At 52.6% G+C, this 19,535-nt stretch overlaps 3 protein-coding genes across 6 annotated transcripts in view; 1 reads left to right on the top strand and 2 right to left on the bottom strand.

The window, feature by feature from the left end:
- Window positions 1-280: 280 nt before the first annotated feature.
- On the bottom strand, window positions 281-9,350 carry HECTD3 (HECT domain E3 ubiquitin protein ligase 3). The gene is made up of 21 exons (XM_017881814.1): window positions 8,572-9,350; window positions 8,232-8,392; window positions 7,879-7,971; window positions 7,664-7,799; window positions 7,247-7,362; window positions 7,038-7,151; window positions 6,813-6,895; window positions 6,206-6,371; window positions 5,904-5,985; window positions 5,085-5,267; window positions 4,891-4,943; window positions 4,665-4,729; window positions 4,407-4,510; window positions 3,720-3,839; window positions 3,517-3,606; window positions 2,323-2,529; window positions 1,972-2,101; window positions 1,784-1,858; window positions 1,579-1,660; window positions 1,393-1,464; window positions 281-1,300 (listed from the first exon to the last, which is right to left on the bottom strand). The coding sequence occupies exons 1-21, from the start codon at window positions 9,115-9,117 to the stop codon at window positions 1,216-1,218; spliced, it is 2,763 nt and encodes a 920-aa protein (XP_017737303.1). The 5' UTR covers window positions 9,118-9,350; the 3' UTR covers window positions 281-1,215.
- On the top strand, window positions 8,960-13,293 carry UROD (uroporphyrinogen decarboxylase). 4 transcript variants are annotated; one of them, XM_017881816.1, is made up of 11 exons: window positions 8,960-9,052; window positions 9,597-9,727; window positions 10,628-10,740; window positions 10,857-10,936; window positions 11,013-11,075; window positions 11,313-11,510; window positions 11,633-11,794; window positions 12,159-12,296; window positions 12,457-12,557; window positions 12,653-12,719; window positions 13,057-13,293. In XM_017881816.1, exons 2-11 carry the CDS (start codon window positions 9,720-9,722, stop codon window positions 13,216-13,218), a joined length of 1,092 nt encoding a protein of 363 aa, XP_017737305.1. In that variant the 5' UTR covers window positions 8,960-9,052; window positions 9,597-9,719; the 3' UTR covers window positions 13,219-13,293. The 4 variants fall into 4 exon arrangements, with proteins under 4 accessions (XP_017737305.1, XP_017737306.1, XP_017737307.1 ...); XM_017881815.1 differs by lacking the exons at window positions 8,960-9,052; window positions 9,597-9,727 and adding an exon at window positions 9,848-10,006; XM_017881817.1 differs by lacking the exons at window positions 8,960-9,052; window positions 9,597-9,727; window positions 11,013-11,075 and adding an exon at window positions 9,843-10,006.
- Window positions 13,294-14,109: 816 nt separating this feature from the next.
- Window positions 14,110-19,535, bottom strand: part of ZSWIM5 (zinc finger SWIM-type containing 5) — a 184,584-nt gene continuing 179,158 nt past the window's right edge. The window contains 5 exon segments of the mRNA XM_017881686.1: window positions 14,110-16,601; window positions 16,604-16,987; window positions 16,989-17,092; window positions 17,825-17,906; window positions 18,386-18,549. Coding sequence (XP_017737175.1) covers window positions 16,143-16,601; window positions 16,604-16,987; window positions 16,989-17,092; window positions 17,825-17,906; window positions 18,386-18,549 — 1,193 coding nt within the window. The 3' untranslated portion in view covers window positions 14,110-16,142.

Genomic DNA, 19,535 nt, shown 5'->3' with positions numbered 1-19,535 from the left:
CTTGGTTCCAGAAGTGGACTCCCTTCCTCCAAATCACCATATCTGTGCCAGAAAATGCCAGCCCAGCCTGTTTTGCTTGTTTTCTCTTTTCTGGGCAGTGGGGCCCTTACGTCCCACGCCCCTGCTCAGCCCCAGATGTGTAACTGTGCAACGTTTGTCACTGAGAAGCCTCTACTTGCACTTCACATTCATCTTCTTGGCTCCGAGCACGGCACTAAAGTTGATTTCTCTTTGTGATCCCTGTGCCTAAGCCCAGGGCCCAATAAACACATTCTGAAGGAATGAATTCACCCATTTATTCAACTTTCCGGTATGCAAGAACTTCTTTTCATGGAGTGTCACGGAGGCCCTGAGGGAGGAATGGTCAACTGGGGCAGAGGTGTGCACAGCTCTAGGAATAGGTTTTAAGGTCTAGGCTTTAGAGTTGGGGAAAGGGGAGCTATTACAGATTTCAAAAAGGTCATAACTGGCCTTCACCTGTGCAAAACCTTGGGGGTGAAAGGGCAGACAGGGAGTCAGGCTGGAGGTGATGCAGAAGTGAGGAACATGGGGAGGTCGTGGTAGTCAAGAGTTCACATTGAGTGGATGTGGGTGGTGGGAAGGTGGTGGCACTTTCTGTGTTGAGACTGGGTTGGAAGAAGAACAGAGCTCACATCTCTGGTGTGGAGGGAGAGGAGGAAAAGAGCAGGATGCGAGGGCAGGTGCTCAGCTACTGCTTCCTTCTTGGAGCAGGTGACCAAGGAGTTTGGCTATCACTCCCTGCCCATCCCAGGCTTCTTGCTTGGGGAGGGGCCTCCACCAACCTCCAATGTTTTATGTTTTGAGTCATGGCTGAAGAAAGCCAGAGAGAAAATAGGAGAAAAAAGGTGGAGCTGAAAATGGAGGCAAAGTCCATGAGTTGGGGACCTACATGGCCCCCTTCAAGTAGCTCAGGCCTGGCAGCTTGTGCTGGGCTTGTGGAAGATTCCCTCTTAAGAGGTGAAATACCTCAGGAAGCAAGCCCCAGCACGGGTAGGGCTTGTGGGTCTGCGGGGCTGGGCCACTAGTGTTCACCTGACCACGCCAGCTGCCCCCACTCCAACTGCACACAGGAGCGGGGCACACGCGGTTTTGCTGAGCACGTCAGCCAAACCAGGGCAGGGAAGGTGTCTTTGCCCTGGGCAAGGCCAAGAGGGACACATGCAGTCCTGATGGTCCTGCAGCCTGCGGCACACCTCACTCCTCCCAAGGGCTCATGTCGGTGTCGATGGCCACACAGTTGTAGGCTGCATAGCGGAGCTTCTCCTCGCATACCTTAGCACTGTGGGAATGGGGACTTGGTCAGATCCATCCATCACTACCGGAGTGATGGGGCTCCCCTGGGCCCCAACTCGAGCCTAGGAAAAAACCCACCTGGCATAGTGTGGCAGGAAGAGGGTGCTGGAGCAGGTGGAAGACTCGGGCAGCGCGTCTGTGGTCTCGTAGCTGGGGGCATTGAAGGACCATAGGTCAGGAAGATGTGTTGGGGCACCTGTACGTGCGTGGGGAGGGAGGAGAGCAAACGGCCATGGCACCTTCGGGCCTCCCTCCAGCACTCACCCCAGCTTGTCTGGGTAGATGTAGATCCGTGCTGGCAGGCGGCTGCGGCCTGTGACAAAGCGCAGGAAGCGACTCCGGTCCTCTGGAGGGAGAAGGAAATCAGTGCCCGTGTGGATGGTGAGGGAGGGTCTGCAACTTCTACCCTGCCTCTGCATCCCAGCAACAGAGTCCAAACCCAGGTGTCACCCTGCCCTCCTCCACTGACCGTTGGTGAAGTTGTTCAGTGCCTCCCAGAAATACTGCACCCGCGAGTCAGATGGCTCGAAGTCCTCAAACCGGGCTGGTGGAGACAGGGCCAGCATTCATTCTTGGGTCTCATCTTGCCCAGTCCTTGAGCCCCAACCCATGTGCTGTGCTGTGCTGCCCTGCCCTGCCTTGCCTTGGGGAACTCACTGAGCTTGCGCAGAGCATCCACAGTGACCTCTGGATCCCCACACACTTTCTTCTCCAACTCTTGCCAGGTCAGCAAGTCCAGCACAGCCTGTGGCACCACCTTCAGCAGACCTGCCTGCATAGCTGCCACCTGGAGGGTGGGTAAAAGGCTTGGCTGGGGAAGAAGGCACACCTCCTGCCTTACACTGGGGGGCATCACTGTAGCCTCTGAGCAGCAGAAAGGTGTCACCGAGGAATGGTGGGGGCCAGAGTTCTTGGAGTATTGGTGGCCTACAGGCTGCACTCTGGGTCCCAGGAGCTGGGGCTCAGGAGGGGCCAAAGCTCTCTGTTCTACTGGCCTCTGGGTATTACCTGCTCCTTGCTCTCCTCTAGCCGTGCCTTCTGGACCAGCTGGATGAAACGAGAACGGTCCCCATATCCCACGACGGTGCCTGCGCCCCCAGGGATCAGCTCCACCATCTGCTGGTCACTCAGCACAGTGGTGAATGTCAGTTCCTTCCCAAACTTGAACTCAAACGCCTCCCTGTCCATTCCTTCCATCACTTCCAGGAGCTTCACCTAGGGATTGCAGAGAGGCAGGGAAGTAACCTTTTCACTGTGGAGACAGTCCCTGTCTTTCCACAAGATGCTCACAGGGAAGCAGAGACAGCCAGGCAAGGCAGTCACCATGCAGGCAGCAGGGAATGAGAGTGTCAGTACAAGAGCTGTAAAAGCATCAAGACAACACCTAACCAGCCTCGGAGGCCCGAGAAGGCATCCTGTGGGAAACGGCGTCTCAGCTGAGACCCAAATAATGGCTGGGCTATAAGGGAAGTTAGGAGAGAGAACATCTTGGAGAAAGCTGGAAAGAGCAAAAGGCCTAAGGAAACTATTTGGCTGGAGCCTGAATGTGAACCAAGTGGCTGGAGATACAGGGTTCACGTAAGGCCTTTATAGATTCTGCATTCTATCCTAAGCCCAGGGCCGAGCCACCAATGAGTTTAAATAAGGAAAGTGAAATGAATTACTCTGGCTGCATGGAGACCAAATGGGTAAGAACGGAGACAGGGACACCAGCTTTTTAGTAAGTGATTAGCTCAGGAGGAAAGGTGTCCTCAACCAGGCAGGGAGATAGTAGTGAGATAGGAAAAGCAGACAGATTACAGAGACAGACTTAAGAATGTGGGGGTGAGGGAGAAGAAGGGGTGAAGGATGGCCCTGTGGGCTTTGGGATGGGGAGGAGTGGGACATGGTGTCCTTTTGAGGCAGGAGCTCTAGAGGGGAGCAGTCTTGGGAGAAGATAAAGAATGCATTGAGCCTGAGATGCGACCTTGGGGCAAATGTTGAGGGTGCAGATACATATATGGCCCCAGGCTTAGGAGAGGCTGGGGCTAGAAGTCAGGATTTTAGGGGTCACAAGTCTACAGACAGTAGTTGAAGCCATGGGAGTGGATGGATTGGAGAGGGATCTTGTGTGTGGTGAAAGAACATGGTACAGAACAGCCTTACGGAGGACCAACTTTTAGGGGCTGGGCAGAGGAACCATTGGTTCCAGGTCCTACTCACCAGCACAGAGTCCACAGCTGGGAAGTCCTTGCTCCAGCTCACCTCCTCGCCAGAAAGCTGCTTCCACACAAAACCAGGCAGGGCCAGGACCTGTGTGACAAATACTCCCCACTGTCTTCTCACCCTGAGCTGCCCAGATTTGGCTGGCCTTTCCTTCCAGGGGCCAGGGCTGATCAGACGGGGGTGTGGATAAGGCTACTCACCAGGAACTCCTTACCCCGAAGGGCAGCCCCCATCAGCTGTCCAATCCATTCATACTTGGCAAAGTCTCGGCAAGAGGGGTTGGGCACATACATGTCCCGGGCCTCACCAGTGCCATTGCCCTGCTCCAGAGACAGAGCTGTCAGTGTGGCATGAGATATACCCTACTTTCCTGGCCTGAAGACTTCCCTGAACATTTTCCACTGGGAACATTTTCCACTAAATGATCCTTTCAGATGTACAGTGGCTCCTCCTCTCCCTGTCTGCCCAGATGTTGCCCTGAGTAACTCAGTTCCTTCTCTGCCCCATTTCTATTTATTTATTTATTTATTTTTTTGAGACAGAGTCTCACTATGTCACCCAGGCTGGAGTGCAGTGGTACGATCTCAGCTCACTGTAACCTCCACGTCCCAGGTTCAAGCGAGTCACCTGCCTTAGCCTCCCAGGTAGGTGGAACTACAGGCACGTACCACCATGCCCAGCTAATTTTTTTTGTATTTTTAGTAGAGATGGGGTTTCACTACATTGGCCAGGCTGATCTTGAACTCCTGACCTCATGATCTGCCCGCCTTGGCCTCCCAAAGTGCTAGGATTACAGGTGTGAGCCACCACGCCTGGCCCCCTCCTCTGCCCCCTTTCTAGCTCAATCTGGCACCTGGGAGGTTTGCAGAGATGGAAACGGAGATTACCTGGTTGGCTGTGCGTACAAAGAAGGGCAGAGGCACGGGGGTATCCGCTGAGCTAGGGCACAGCTCTTCTGACATATCTGCCAGGCTGTCCCGGAAACCACCACCTGAAATGACAGATGTCCTCAGCTGGGCACTCAAGAGCCCAGCTCCCATAATGGGGTAATGAATAAGCCCCCATCATCATTAGCTTCTGAAAAGCCTCTACCACTTTAACAGGACAGCAGGAAGGATCCTTGAGATCCTCCCTCAGGGCCTCACCTTGGTCAATGATGCCTTCTGCAATGAATTTACACTCCCACCACTGGTCATAGCGCATGGGCCACCTGCAAAAAACGTGGGCAGATCTGTCATCGTGCGGGGCCAGGTGCAGCACAATTCATCAGCCCAGAGAGCACCTGGGAAAAGCAGTCATGGCGAGGGGTGCCTCGAAGAGTTGTGTGTGCACACAGGTGTCCCGAGTAAGTCCCTCACTCTCATGCCATACCTGTAGTCCAGAGGCTTTTCGTATTTGTCAGAGGGCTTGAGGCCTTCATATACCTGGGGGCAAGGAGGAAAGGAGTCACAGGAAAGCAAGACCTGGCCCCATACTCGCCCCAAGAACTTGTTCAGGTCCCTCTTGGCCTAGTCCCCTTGGCCCTTGACTGATCCTATCTCAGTCTGACCCTAGGTGGTGCAGACCTGGGTGAAGACTGCATTCTTGCAGGCAGGGTCTCGAGAGGGGCAGGCACGGTGTTCCATGGCAAGGCGGCGGTTGATGTACAGCCGTGGCATGAAGCTGGGCTTGCTGCTCTCCGAGTCACGCAGGCACTGAGCCACCAGGCCAGGCCGCTGGCGGGACAGCAGTAGGAACTGCTTCACTTGCTAGTGAGGAGAAGTGGCCAGAGCAGGAATGAGTGAGCAGTCAGCCTCTGTCCAGGCCCTGGAACTTTCCTCTCTGCCTGTATCCAATTCCACCATTTTAGTCCAAGTCTAGTCCATTCCTGTCCTTGTCTCCAGTCCCTTCCTTAGTTCAGCCACCAGGGAGAGCTTTCTAAAACAAAAAAATTCTACTACTGTCATTACCTTGCTTACCTTTCCAATAGCTCCACTACCCTGGGACAAAGTCCTTGCTTCACAGCTTGGCCCACAGGGCCCTCTGCAACCAGGACCTGCCTCCTGCCTACATCCTCCCACTCTCATCCCTCTGTCATACTCACACCTACCTGCACACTTTTCTCAAGTCATCTTGAGCTGCTGTTAACTCCCGGTATGCACCTTTCACGCAACCTGCCCTGCCTGTGCTGTCAATAGCCCTTGGGTATTCCACACACTCATCTGGGCAACAGCCTCCCAAACATTAAATTTGGATCATCTGTTCTGGCTTTCTTCCTGTGTTCCCAGACCCAGCAAAGGTCTTGCCCTAGAGAAGGTTTCAGGGACTCTGCTAAGGCATGAACAACTACATAAGCAGGAAGGGGGAACGCACTGCCGAGACCAGCACTGGGTGGGATGGCTCACCTTAATCTCACTGAAGGTGCCCAGTGTGTGGTCCCAGGCAGGTACCAGGTGGTGCAAGACACTATCGAGGATCTTGATGAATCTGGCATGGGTAGGTAAAGATTGACTGCAGCTAAAGAGTTTGGCATACATTTAAGACCCCCAACTCCCCAACATACAGGGACAGGAGAAGGCAGGACCTGGGGGCTTCTCTGACCCTTGAACAGCTTATACTATGAAACCTTGGGAACCTCCTCCATGCAGACACACAAGGCTCAATGTTGGGGGAAGGGAAGGACCCACAGGTCCAGGACCATAGCCACCTCTGCAGGAGGACAGCTCTGCGGTATAGTACTTCAGGGTCGGTGCCTTCCAGGCGTGGATATCGCACCAGACTAGTCGGCTGGAACAGGTCTGCATTCAACCCTAGTTCCCGCTGTCTAGAGGACTTGATCTTGACCCCTCGGAGACGAACATCAATCCCATCATCTGGGGAAAGGGGTCAGAGTGAGGTCATTTACGGCACCTGCTGGCTCCTCGGCCCTCAGACCTGGGAATGGCTCCTTGAACGCTCAGCCTTTTGTCACCCTTAACCCTAGAAACTTGGGACCTTCGGGATCACCTTCTGTCACCTGACTCTGATATATCTATTCCTGCTGATTCCTCTGTCTTCCACTATAATGCTGGCATGCCTGAGGGTCCCAACTCAGTTCCTTTTCCAGGTGAGCCCAACCACCTGTATGGCTTTAAGGCAGGCCTATACCTGGCACGTCCTAGCTGGTTCAGGCCCCAAAGCTCCAAATCCTGGAGTTAGTTCAGCATCACCTTCACCCCAACTCCAAGCCTATCCTCTTCTCTCCAGACTCACTGTCTGTTTGCCCCCATCTCCACATCAGGCTCTCTTTCCCTCCTTATAGCTTTAAGCCTCACCTCGGCACTCCACGATGCGGATCTCGATGATCGGGAGGTGGACGGTCATGTCCTCCAGGACACAGACATCCCCAATCAGGGTCCTGAGGAGATGAGTGTGAGGCACTTCAGATACCTCCTGCCTCAGGCCTTCAGAGACTGCTGGAGTCTCACTCAAACTTAGGCTTCTAAGCTGGGCTAGGCTTGGAACACACCCTACTTCCCTCCCCAGGCCAGTGTGCTCACTCGTCAATGCTCACGTCACTCAGCTTCTTCAGGTTGTCCCCTTCGCCCCCATAGACCACCACCCGCTTTGGCATAAAGTTGTCATCTGTGGTATCCACTGTGAGTAGCAGCTTCCTGAAAGGTTGGAGTGTGAACATGAGTCTTGGTGAACCCACAGGGACGTGGCTCACCCATCCAAGTAAGTAGGCTCCTGCCCAGAGCCTACTTACTTGATAATGGTGCCCTTCTTCATGGTAAGCCGTACCCAGTGCTGGCACTGGGACCCATCGCTCTCCCAGTAGGTATCAGCATTGCTGTCTGTCAGGCAGGATACGTTGAACTCCTCCTGGGGAGGGGCAGAGAGGTGGAGTCAGCAGTTACCCTCCCTCCCTGAGCTGGGTTTGTGCTCTGGACCAGGAGCAACAGAGAGAAAGCAGAGTGAAGCTGGGCTAACGGGCAACTGGTATGGGATAGGGGCCGCTGGGTATGTAGGGGTTCCTACAGACTTCCAAGATGGGGAGCTGAACTGAGTATGGCCCGTGGGGACCCTGTTTTGGTCCTGGCCTGGAGGTGGGGGTTCTTTCTGGATCTAGCCTTGAGGAGTGTGACTATATCTTGCCTGGGGTGGGAGGAGCCCCAGCACCCACCGTGTAGGAGGAAACGTCTATGCTCTCCACATACTGCTTCACGCTACCCAGGTTCTCATCCTCCTTGCCCAGGTGGTCATACAAGAAGTGGATCAGGTCCTCGTCGCATTCGTAGGTCCATGTCGGGGGTACATAGCTAAGCAACCCCAAGCCCCTAATTAGACTGGGCCCAGACGCGGAGCTCCTTCCTCCCCACCCCATTCCAGCTCACTCACAGTAGCCTTTGTACAGCTTCTGCGTATGCCTCTGCCGGCTGAGGTCTCGATCCCAGGCGATGTGAGTATGTCAGGTCCACCACCTGTTCCCACCTGTGGGCACAGAGTAGGGAGTGGGAAAGGGAGACATCAGCGGGCAGCAGGACACTACCTCCATGCCGTGTAGCCTTCTCCTGGGCTCTATCTCCTCGTCTCCAGACGCCCCACCCAGCCCCCTTCATGTCCCGCCCCTTCCTGTTCTTAACCTTGCCTCCGCTCCAGTATCCCACCCACCCCAGGATGTGGCTGAAGTGTTCCCAAGCCCTCCTGGCCTGGCCTTCGGACAGCAAGCCCCGCTCCTTCAAGTGCAGGACCTGAGCACCGGCCGATAATCCACGCCAAAGAGCTGCTGCTGCCGCTGGAGATGGTTGGGAGTGTCGATGGGTACCAGGCGGGCTCCGCCCTCTGCCGGGCGGCACACCAGCAGCCAGCCTTCCTGCAGCCCGCAGTCGCCCAGGTGCTCTGCCAGCTGCTCCTGCCGGGACGCGCCGGATGGGGACAGCCGTCAGGGAACTGCCCAGCCGCCTGTCCTACCCAGCCCAGGGCAAAGGGCACCGAACGCAATGCCAACTCCATACGGGGGGAGAAGGGAAACAGCCAGAGGTTTCTCTGGCCCCGGGGGTCTTTTACGGTCCTGGGCAGGGGAGAGCTCACCTTTGTCAGCTTCACCCAGAGCCCGTGGCCGTTGCACAGCTCCTCGCCCGTTGTGCGCACGCAGGCGCCGCGCCGGAGCTCGATGCTGTCGCGGGCGGCGCGGAGGGGCCCTGAGCCGGTACCGGGGGCTGGGCCTGCGGCGCCCACACGCAACCCCAAGCCCTCTGCCTCCCACACGGGCAGGAGCACGCGCGACGGCCCCGCCGGGTCCTTGTAAAGCTTGTAGAGCACCTCTCGCGGCACGAAAGCCAGCGCTGCCGGCAGCGGCCGCCCAGCGCGGAGGCTCCGCGCTGCCTCCGCCAAGAAGCGCACGCGGCCCAGCAGCTGCCGCGGGGACTCCAGCACCGCGCCCGGGCCAGGACCCGCCATGGCTAAGTGGCGGAGGTGAGCGCCTACGGGCGACCCTACCCGGGGAACAGCTGGCGCGACCGCGGACGGAGCTTCCCACCACGCCCTGCCCCGCCTTTGGCCAGCCTTCGCCGTATGTTCTGGACTAAGCGCCCCCACACTCACCGTATTGCACTGTGTACTCCTACACTCAACCATATTACTTACCTCTGTGCCACCCTAACCCAGCCGACCAAACCCAAGATTGGTGATTTCTACCTGATCAATCTCCTTCTCTCCATTTCCTTGCTACTACCATTTTATCTCTACTGCTACTACCGTCATTCAAGTAACCATTCTATCTAGCCTGGATCATTGCCAGCAGTCATTTTTCTGGTTCTTCGGCCTGCTCTTTTTCCTCCCACTCCCAACGAATCTGCTGGACTCCCTATCCTATAGGTGGTGTGACTAAAATGTTTGAGACAATGGCCCCTTTCCCTGCCACTGACAGGAGTCTTGAGTCATTCGGGTTCTGTTTGTCACTCTTAATACCAAGGACACTTTAATGTGATTACTGATTTCTGTTTTCCCAGTCTTATAGCTCCTTAAAGACCAGGGCTGTCTTGAGCAGAGCTAACCTCTGCACCTACTATAGGTCCAGGGTCTTAGTAGGTAATATAAGTATATGATGATTTCAGTTTCCTGTACAGCCTGGTTCCATCATCCTCAGTATGCCTGGCTGGATAAGACTATTAGAATCATGAGTGGGACTTGAGCCAAGCCTCCGGATACCCAGACCGTCAGATGAGAACAAATTCCTCATGTCACCGTAAGATATAGTTACAGCGGAGTTCTCTTTTGAGCGTTTGGTGTTGCGTCGCTACAGCGGACTTTACGGTGAAAAAAGATAGGGGTCCTACGGGCAGCAGCCAGGGCAGCCCTGGAGCTGTCGCGGGAGTCTGATCATGTGATCTTCAACATGGCGACGCCCTTGGGTCCCTACAGAAAGGGGCGGAGCCTGGACTAGGAGGGCAGGCTCACGTTCAGGTTAAATTGCGGATTGAGCTCCCAGTTACAGACAGCTGACCATGGAAGCGAACGGGTTGGGGTGAGTTCTCCAGAGCACGCGGTGTGGCTAGTTGAGCTTCTAATTTGAGTCTTCCAACTCAGGACTCCCTGTACTCCCCTTTCCCCACCTTGGAGATCTCCCAACCTGGACTGCGTTAGCTGGGATCCTGAATCCTAAAACCATGGATTTTTGAGATGTTCATCCCAGGGCCCTTAATTCAAGGGATGCCTCAGGATTTCCAACCAGGATCTCTATTCTGGGACCATCAACTCTCATCCCTCTTTATCCCCCAGCCTGGGGATCTCTCAGCCTCTGAACCAGCCCAGTGACATTCCCATTTCTGAGACTCACTAGTCCGAAGACCCCCAAACTATCCTTACTGGGCCTTCATTCCCTCCCCCTAGTCCCTACTCTAGTTGCTTCGAGCTTGGGAGAGTAGGGACTAAGTGGAGGGAAGAGGCCCCAGGGCGGGCCCTTTTAGAGTTTGTGCACCGCCTGATAGGCAGAGAGGAGGCGGAACGGGCGGAAAGCCAGGGTTTGGGAGCTGGCCTGGAGGAGGTAGATAGCGGTCCTGGACTGAATCAGCCTTATGAACCCGCACTTTACTCAACCTCCAGCCTAGCATACTGACACCTACCCCTACCCCCACCTGATCGCCAGACCTCAGGGTTTTCCGGAGCTGAAGAATGACACATTCCTGCGAGCAGCCTGGGGAGAGGAAACAGACTACACTCCCGTTTGGTGCATGCGCCAGGCCGGCCGTTACTTACCAGGTAAGAGTCAGGGCCTGGAAATCTAGATAAAACTCCGGAAAGCGAAAAGTTTTCAAGGGGCTGGGGAGGGCTCTGGAAGGCCTCAAGGCTGAGCCCCGTCTTCCCTCTGTATGCAGAGTTTAGGGAAACCCGGGCTGCCCAGGACTTTTTCAGCACGTGTCGCTCTCCTGAGGCCTGCTGTGAACTGACTCTGCAGGTGAGGGGTGCATAAAAGAGGGAAAGATTTATGCCTTCAGTCTGCCACCTAGCAACCTGCCTCCTGTTTCCTACAGCCACTGCGTCGCTTCCCTCTGGATGCTGCCATCATTTTCTCCGACATCCTTGTTGTACCCCAGGTACTCACTCAAGTCTGATCCTGGAATATAATCCAAGGACCCCTTGAAAATCCTTCTATCAGTCCAGTCAAGGTTTACAATAAGCACTTACCCTAACTGGACCGAAGGAAAAACTAAGGTTGAAAGAGATGGAGTTTGGCAGTTTTATTCTCCTTTTCCTTCCTTCTGGAATGAGCTGAACAGAACCTTTCCTCCTGGATTCCATTTTGGGAACCCAGATGTTTTCTCCCCCTCCAGGCACTGGGCATGGAGGTGACCATGGTACCTGGCAAAGGACCCAGCTTCCCAGAGCCACTAAGAGAAGAACAGGACCTAGAACGCCTACGGGATCCAGCAGTGGTAGCCTCTGAGCTAGGCTATGTGTTCCAAGCCATCACCCTTACCCGACAACGACTGGCTGGACGTGTGCCGCTGATTGGCTTTGCTGGTGCCCCAGTAATGTGGGACAGGGCAGGGACTGGCGGCGTGGGAAAATTACTCTGGCAGGTCTGGGGTAGACAGAGGAAGGGTCAGTCTGGCTTCTGTACGTGTGACACCATCTTTCTATCCTTCTGTAGTGGACCCTGATGACATACATGGTTGAGGGTGGTGGCTCAAGCACCATGGCTCAGGCCAAGCGCTGGCTCTATCAGAGACCTCAGGCTAGTCACCAGCTGCTTCGCATCCTCACTGATGCTCTGGTCCCATATCTGGTAGGACAAGTGGCAGCTGGTGCCCAGGTGAGTCCTGAGAGAGAGAGAAATAGGCTGAGATTTGGTCTGTAAGGACGAGAAGCAAGTGTCCTAAACCTGAGAGGGCAGGGGTCTTAATGCCAGAGATGAAAGAACCTTGGCCTCCAGTGATCTAGCTGAGCAGCCAAGCCCATCCTGACACTGGCAGTGGGGCTTAATGCTCTGAGTATTCAGAGACCAAAGCTAGTGCTGGGATCTGGAGAAAGTAAAGCTTTTTTTTTTTTTTTTTACTGGATTTATAGGGTCAGGCAGTATCAGGGATTGAAGTCATTTGGGGAAAATTGAGGTGGATTTTGTATGTGGGGGGAGCTTCCTCTTTGTTACATATTTCTCTTCACCATACCCTAACTAGGCATTGCAGCTGTTTGAGTCCCATGCAGGGCATCTCGGCCCACAGCTCTTCAACAAGTTTGCACTGCCCTACATCCGTGATGTGGCCAAGCGAGTGAAGGCCAGGTTGCGGGAGGCAGGCCTGGCACCAGTGCCCATGGTGAGGATTGGGATGGGTTGAGTGAAGGTGGGCCTGTGGAGCTTTCAGGCTAAGTCCTGCATGGACTGGAGTGACCACTGGAGGGCAGCAGAAGTACAGTCAAGAAAGATTAGTGGTTGTAGCAAGGCCCTCTGTAGCCTAAGATCTGCTTTTTTTCCAGATCATCTTTGCTAAGGATGGGCATTTTGCCCTGGAGGAGCTGTCCCAAGCTGGCTATGAGGTGGTTGGGCTTGACTGGACAGTGGCCCCAAAGAAAGCCCGGTAAGCTACGGAAGGGTGAGGCCTTGAGGTTGAGGTGGGGGTGTGGTGCTGCCATGTATGCAGTTACCAGAACGTGGTGCTGGCTTTGCTTCCAGGGAGTGTGTGGGGAAGACGGTGACATTGCAGGGGAACCTGGACCCCTGTGCCCTGTATGCATCTGAGGTAACAGACAGGGCCCCTCTGTGTATCTGTTACTGTGCACTCCTGTGGCTGTGGTTGTATTATTCTGTGTGCACTTTTAAAAAAATGTCTGTCTGTCCTCTTCTACTCTGTATGTACAACATAAGCCCTAGGAAGACCAGACTTTTTGTTGCTGTTGTTCATTTGTATTTATGCTTCATGCCTGGGTCCAGACTAGGGATCTGATAAATTTTATTGAATGACTGAATGAGTTAACACTGAGTAGAAGCATACCTACATATGCGTTTGTCACTAGTATACATAGGGAGGACAGACGCTTGCTGGTCCTCCTGTAGCCAGTGCCCTGTTGGTCCCCCAGGAGGAGATTGGGCAGCTGGTGAAGCAGATGCTGGATGACTTTGGGCCACAGCGCTACATTGCCAACCTGGGCCATGGGCTTTATCCTGACATGGACCCAGAACATGTGGGTGCCTTTGTGGATGCTGTGCATAAACACTCACGTCTGCTTCGACAGAACTGAGTGTACACCTTTACCCTCAAGTACCACTAACAGATGATTGATCGTTTCCAGGACAATAAAAGTTTCAGAGTTGAACTGTTGTGTAGTTTTGTTTGTGAAAGATGTGTGCCCGTATCCTCAGTTCTTCTTAGCCTCTGCTCCTTCCCTGGGAACCCTCTCTATATCCTCTTCACAAGTCATGGGGGTTAAGTATCACTGAATATGTACCAGAGCACTTAAGGATTCTCACTCCCATCTTACTCTCAGATACTTAAGTCCCAGAACTACATGGGGTAGGGTAGAGCTTTCCTAGCAGTTCAGGTTGTGACATTTGTAGAAAAATGGGTGGGGTCCTCACAGCATACAAAGGCCAAATTGATAGGGCTTTATGTCAGGGGAGGAAGGGAAGTATACATTAAAAAGGGGCACAGAAGGGATTAGAATACTTCAGAGAGGCATGGGGAAGAAGATGGAGTCTAGGTGAGCAAGGAGAAGCTGAGGGACCCTCAGCTTTGACACCAAAATACAGGGAGGATATCAAAGCTCAGAGCTAGGTTGCTTAGGATTGGAGCTTTAGATAAGTCCATCATCAAGGCAAGAAGTCCTCTGAAACCAAAAGACCCTCTGGCACTCAAGATTGCTTTATATTATTTTCTGAGCATCCCCTTTAATTTTCTCAAGATCTTGGTGTTTCCACCCTTCCTGGTGGTACCTGCTTCCCAGGACAAGGCTCTGAGGTGTCTGCAAGCTCTGGAGAAGGGTCTGGTATGGCAAGAAATTCTTTATCTGTCATTCTGCATCTCCTTGGACCACTAGGAGCCCACTGTGCTGTAGGCTGAACCAGCTCCCTGGCCCAGCCAGGGCAATGCAGAAGGGAGAGATGGGTTTCATTTAATGCAGGAACACAATTTCTGCTTTTAGAAAAATGATCGTTTATGTGATCCATGATTTATTCATAGAAAAGCACTGTGAGTTCACACACTTGCTAAAAAAGGGCAACTGTGATACAGAATGAGAGTGGCTTCTCTTTTTTTTTTAACCAACCCATTGGGCTGAGACGTAGAGGCCCTTGGCTGGACAGTAAGACTTGAGTAGCCACAAATGGCAAATACAACTTCTTGGTCAGTTTGGAGTAAAAAAGGTGACAATTTGTCAAAGAAAAAGCAGATGGAGAAGTTCTTAGTTCACATTCTAGCTATACCACCCCTTCCCTATCACACCCCACCCCTAACTCAGGAACTAAGACATGAAACAGTAAACACCAAGACACTGGTATCCAACTGACTCTTCTGAATGCCTTTGCTACCTCCTGTAACAATTCCAGGCCGAGCATAGAGGTCAGGAAGGTAGCAGGAACATGATACACTGTGGAGGTCAGCCAGGGCTAAGACAGGGCTGCTCACTAGGGCTAGAAATTAGGAAGGGAGAGGCTCAGTGCAGACCAGCCCTAGCCTCCAAGTCAGCAAGCAACGAGACTGTGACAAAAGCAGGCAGAGGAAGCTTGAGGTAGAAAGGCAGGGGAAGAAAGCAAGTATGGGGCGAGAAGAGAACTGTGGAGCTAAAGCAGCCAATCTAATAGCAGAGGGAGATTGGTGCTTAGAAGCTTGTTTGGTGAGAGAATGAATAGAGGAGGCACAGAGATGGGGAACAAACGTTTAGCTGGCGAGAGAGATTTAAGAGGAACAGGAAAGAAATTTGGCAAAAAGGAAGGACACATTCATGCAGATCCTCAAACATGAATACACAGACATCCCTACATGTAGAAATATGCTCAGTTACACATATAAAGACACGGGTGCATGGATAACAAGCATACACACAGATACAAACATGTTTATACACATGCACTCATGTGTGCCCAGATACACATACACACTAAATATGCAGTGTATTTGCACATAGATGTGCATCCTCACATGTATGCAAAATGTGTATATCCTCAGGTAGAAACCCAGTCCAGTGTGCACATATTCACACAGGTACACAGCCATAGAACTCACACATACACATAAATATACATGTGCACATACAGACAGGCATGCACAGATATATCTATGCACATAGACACATGTACTTAGCCATACAGATACACACACACGATTATAGATGAAACCACACACTCTCTAACACAAAGGTGACCACAGTAGATGAATATTATGAACTCAGCAGCTTCCCAGACCTTCATCTTCTCCCTGCACTTGTTTCTCAGGCATTCTGCAGGCTCCTGAAGAAGCTGTGTGAGGCAGGAGCTTCGATGTCCTCCTAGTTTTGTGAGGCAAAAGTCTAAGTCCAGTCCTGGCCTCTGTCCCTCACTCACCACTGGGCTATAAATGCCCTGTCTGTAGGTGGGGGATTCTGCATAGACTAGACTTGGGATTGATTCTAACTGGCCATTTTTCTCCTTGGCACCCCCACTCTTCCACTGCTACCAGCATACACTCTGCAAGGGAAACCTGAGAAATGGTTGTGAGTCTCCTCAGAAAATAAGTATATCCTCCTACCCACAGCTACTTCAAGTGCCCATCAAATCAAAACCACAATTATAAATAGTTGTAAGTTTACAATAATTAGCAACACATATACTATAGTATTTACAGTCCCATAGATGTGTGTGTTTCTCTGGTTAAGCAATCCCTGAGACGGAACAGTGTTCTGTGTTTGCCAAGGGAGACAGGGCCAATGCTCAGGACACGCAGGATACGGGGGCATGAGGTGGCATGTTGTGGGGTTTCTGGCCGATCTGCAGGGCCCAGCTCCTCCATTAACATGCCAAGGTAGGCATATCAACTAGAGTTAGACTTTCCCCATCCTTAGCCCTGTGGTCCTTTGGCCTCAGCCACAGGTGCTCAGAGTCCTCTCAGGGTGGACAAATGTTTCAGTGTCCTTGGCCTGACCTGATACTACCTGGGAACCCAGGCTGCCCTGGCGGTGAGCTATCTGCTCTCTCAGCCAAAGCGCTCTCGCACCAGCAGCATCAGCTTTTTCTTGCCTTTGTAGATCTGTTTGAGGTTGTCAATGAACTGGGCAAATTGCAGGTGGCCATCCTGGGGCAGCAGGAAGGTCTCCCGAGCCTTGCTTAGAAACTCAATGAACTCTCCATAGTGGCGAGGGCTGATGTGTGTTAGGCGTGAGTGTGTAGTGTTGATATAGGCATTGATGGTGGCATCCAACAACTGGCGCAATGGAGCTTTGTCAGTGGACATGAGCTTTCCAGAGCTGCGGCGGCCTGGGATGCCGGCCAGGCCAGGTGCAGTCACTGTGCAGCGTCGTAAGATGTCTGAAAGCACTGTGGCACACACACTTCTTCACTACCAGGGGGATGAGCACTGGCGCAGCTCATTCTTGCCCAAGAGTGGCTTGAAGGGCACAAACTCAGACACGTCATTGATGGCTGCGTGAGTATTGATTGGTTATGAGCCAGGTTACAATGGCTGGCTCATGGCCAACAAAGGCCAGCTGAAGAACGGAGCTGAGCCAGTCCATCGGATGCTGGAGCAGCCGGACGGAGCCGGCACCGATAGCAGGACAGATGGGTAACAGACTGGGAATAGAGGACACACCACCCGTGCCACGGCAACATACAGCCCAGGGCAATCTGGCCGGCGGCCTCAAAAGGCAATGTGGACTTTTCTTCAGAGTGTAGACGGGCTGTGACCGGGCACAGCTCTGTGGCATGCCTGATTCATAGCACCTGCAGGGCCAGTGTGCAAGCAGCAGGTTTAGCCAGTTCTCCTGCTGTGGAATAGTCAGACGACTGAGGCGCAAGGATACAAGTGTGCGTGGGATACTAGGAACATAGTGGCAGCTACAATACTAGTCACACGCGCGCGCCACACAGGGATTGGGGTGAAGAGTGTGTACCAGCTCTGCAAGATGCTCACCAGGGCCCGCACACCTGTCAGGGAGAGCCTGAGCTCAGCCGTGGCCATCTGGGTCCTGATTCAGGTCTACCCAGATTACCATTTGGGGTATGAACTTGGCCTGCAGCGATGAGTTCTCCCTCCTCAGCAACCTTGAGATGATATGAGGCAAACCAGGACAAGGGGAGCATCCCAGATGGCCAGACCCTGTTTGGGGTCTCTTTCTATCCCTTCTTTCCCCAGGTCAGAGGGTTGAAGGTTTCTGCAGGTGCTCTTGACCCCTCACAAGGATGGGACAGTACAGCCTGGGGTTTGCTTGCCCTGAGGCATGGGTTGCAGATCTGCCAGGGGTTCTAGCTGAAGTGGGGCCTCTCAGGGTAGAGTCTTGTGCTGGGGCTTTGGGCTTTAGAAAAGGTCCTGAGCCTCCAAGTTGTCTGGGGTTTTTCACAAGCATGGACAGGGATGGGGACCAAACCACTGGGCCCACTACCTCCCAAGGGAGCACTTGAGTAGCAACTGAAAATTCATTCTCTTAGACATGTCTCTGATGAGAGGATCAAGTGCTGCTGACATCAGGATATGGTTCAAGCAATGAGGACAGAGCTTGGGCTGGCTGAACAGAGGCTACCTTCTCCTACCAGCAGCCCCATCCTTTCTTAGGCCATCAGGACTAGGAATATGAGAGCTCTAAGGATTCACTGTCCTGTCCCAAGAGTAGGGCCTAGAAACTCCTTTCCGCTGGGGGTAGAGGGAGGTGGGAGACTCACCCACTTCTGTAGCACAGGTCACCAACCATCGTACCATCTCCCTGCGTCTCCAGTTAAGGGTTGATAAGGTCATCCGCATCACCTGGGCACAAAAGAGGCCTTTCCAGTGGGCTATGCCTAACTGTTGTGACCTCTCCCTCCCCTTGCCATTCATTTATGCAACAAATATTTTCTGGTGCTTTAAACAGTGGTCTCTCCCCTGATAAATATAAAATACAGTTAAATTTCTTTCCTAGCTCTCCCACCAATCAGATAGGAGGCTTCTCAGATGATCTGCAGCAAAGTCCTTATTATCATACCTTACTTGACTTGCAGAAATGGGGAGGCAGACAGAAGATAGGGACCCCATGGAGCCTAAAGCTGTATCTTGCTTCTGGCCTTAACTTAAAAGTGGAGCCCAATTTATGAAATCCTTGCCTTTTCCCTTGTCTAGAACTTGTGTTCTGGGCACAAAGAAAGAGCCAGACTTGGCCTATGCCCAGTCTCCCAGAGATCCTACCTTCTCCCAATTGTCACTAGGCCAGAAGTCTAAACTGAGGATGGCCCACTCTTCTTCCATACCTGTAACCCAAGCTCCAGGGCAACGTTGAGCAGGGTGCTGTCAGTACTACTGTCAGTGGGAGTAGCAATCTTGAATGCATCTTGGGCCAGTTTGAAGATGAGGGAGGAAGAATGAATGTGCTTCTGTATTGCTTCCAGAATTGTTCGGAGTCTCAAAGTGTCTCCTATAGATGCCAAGAGAAGGGGTAGGGTCTATTTTAATGTTTTACTAAACAGTCAGCTGATCACAACAGGTAGTTCAACAGGTGGTTGAAATGGCTGCTATTAATTCATTGAATGTTTCTGAATGCTACCGCCCCTTCTGGGTTATCAAGCTGTCTCCACTAAACACATTTGAGGCTCCTCCCTTCCCCAGACCCTATGTGAATCCTATTCTCTCCACCTTTTCATCTGTCTCTACCAAATACCCTCTGCCCTCAGGATCTTTAAGTACCAAAAATAATTTTCTTGAACACCTGAATTTCCAGAGCTATACAGTAGACAGAAAGCCACATTACTGCCAAAAAAGAATGCCAGTCCCACTGTCGACTTCTCACTACAGCTCCCTGGAGCAAAAAGGAGCAGGGCCACCACTTCTTATTCAATAGGCAGGGATTCTATACAAAGCACAAAGAGTTAAGGAATATAACATCAATGAAGTGAAGGTTGCTGGATGAAGGCAGTAGTGTATGAAAGACTACTACATCTTATAAAGGACAAACATGTTAAGTAAAAATAGAACAAAAAAGTAGGCCTTATGTTTTGCTTTGTAACTGCTGATAAAGTCAAAGAGGAGGAATGGCGGTATGACTATAGGCTTTGGAATAAAACACACTGGGGACTGAACCTGGTTCAGCCATTTAAGAGTTTAATGACTTCAGGTTGGGCGCAGTGGCTCTTGCCTGTAATCCCAGCACTTTGGGAGGCTGAGGTGGGTGAATCACTTGAGGTCAGGAGTTCGAGACCAGCCTGGCCAACATGGTGAAACCCTGTCTCTACTAAAAAAATACAAAAATCAGTCAGGCATGGTAGCGTGCTCCTGTAGTCCCAGCTACTCAGGAGGCTGAGGCAGGAGAATCACTTGAACCTGGGAGGCAGAGGTTGCAGTGAGCCAAGATTGGGCCACTGCACTCCAGCCTGGGTGACACAGCGAGACTCTGTCTCAAAAAAA

This window comes from Rhinopithecus bieti, unplaced genomic scaffold (assembly GCF_001698545.2).
Source record: "Rhinopithecus bieti isolate Rb0 unplaced genomic scaffold, ASM169854v2 scaffold_12155, whole genome shotgun sequence".
Taxonomy (NCBI): domain Eukaryota; kingdom Metazoa; phylum Chordata; class Mammalia; order Primates; family Cercopithecidae; genus Rhinopithecus; species Rhinopithecus bieti.
Note: the sequence above shows the minus strand (reverse complement) of the source record. Positions and strands in the feature narration are given on the sequence as shown.

What these genes read in the sequence shown, in the direction of transcription:
- HECTD3 (XM_017881814.1), bottom strand. Translation starts at nt 9,117, where the DNA reads ATGGTTGAGTGTAGGAGTACACAGTGCAATACGGTGAGTGTGGGGGCG. An exon ending in TCTGGGTGAAGCTGACAAAG is followed by an intron (nt 8,393 to 8,571) that starts GTGAGCTCTCCC and finishes GCGTCCCGGCAG; the next exon opens with GAGCAGCTGGCAGAGCACCT. An exon ending in TTCGGGGTAAGGAGTTCCTG is followed by an intron (nt 3,607 to 3,719) that starts GTGAGTAGCCTT and finishes TTTGTCACACAG; the next exon opens with GTCCTGGCCCTGCCTGGTTT.
- UROD (XM_017881815.1), top strand. Translation starts at nt 9,987, where the DNA reads ATGGAAGCGAACGGGTTGGG. An exon ending in AAGTGGCAGCTGGTGCCCAG is followed by an intron (nt 11,795 to 12,158) that starts GTGAGTCCTGAG and finishes TACCCTAACTAG; the next exon opens with GCATTGCAGCTGTTTGAGTC. An exon ending in GCCTGGCACCAGTGCCCATG is followed by an intron (nt 12,297 to 12,456) that starts GTGAGGATTGGG and finishes CTTTTTTTCCAG; the next exon opens with ATCATCTTTGCTAAGGATGG.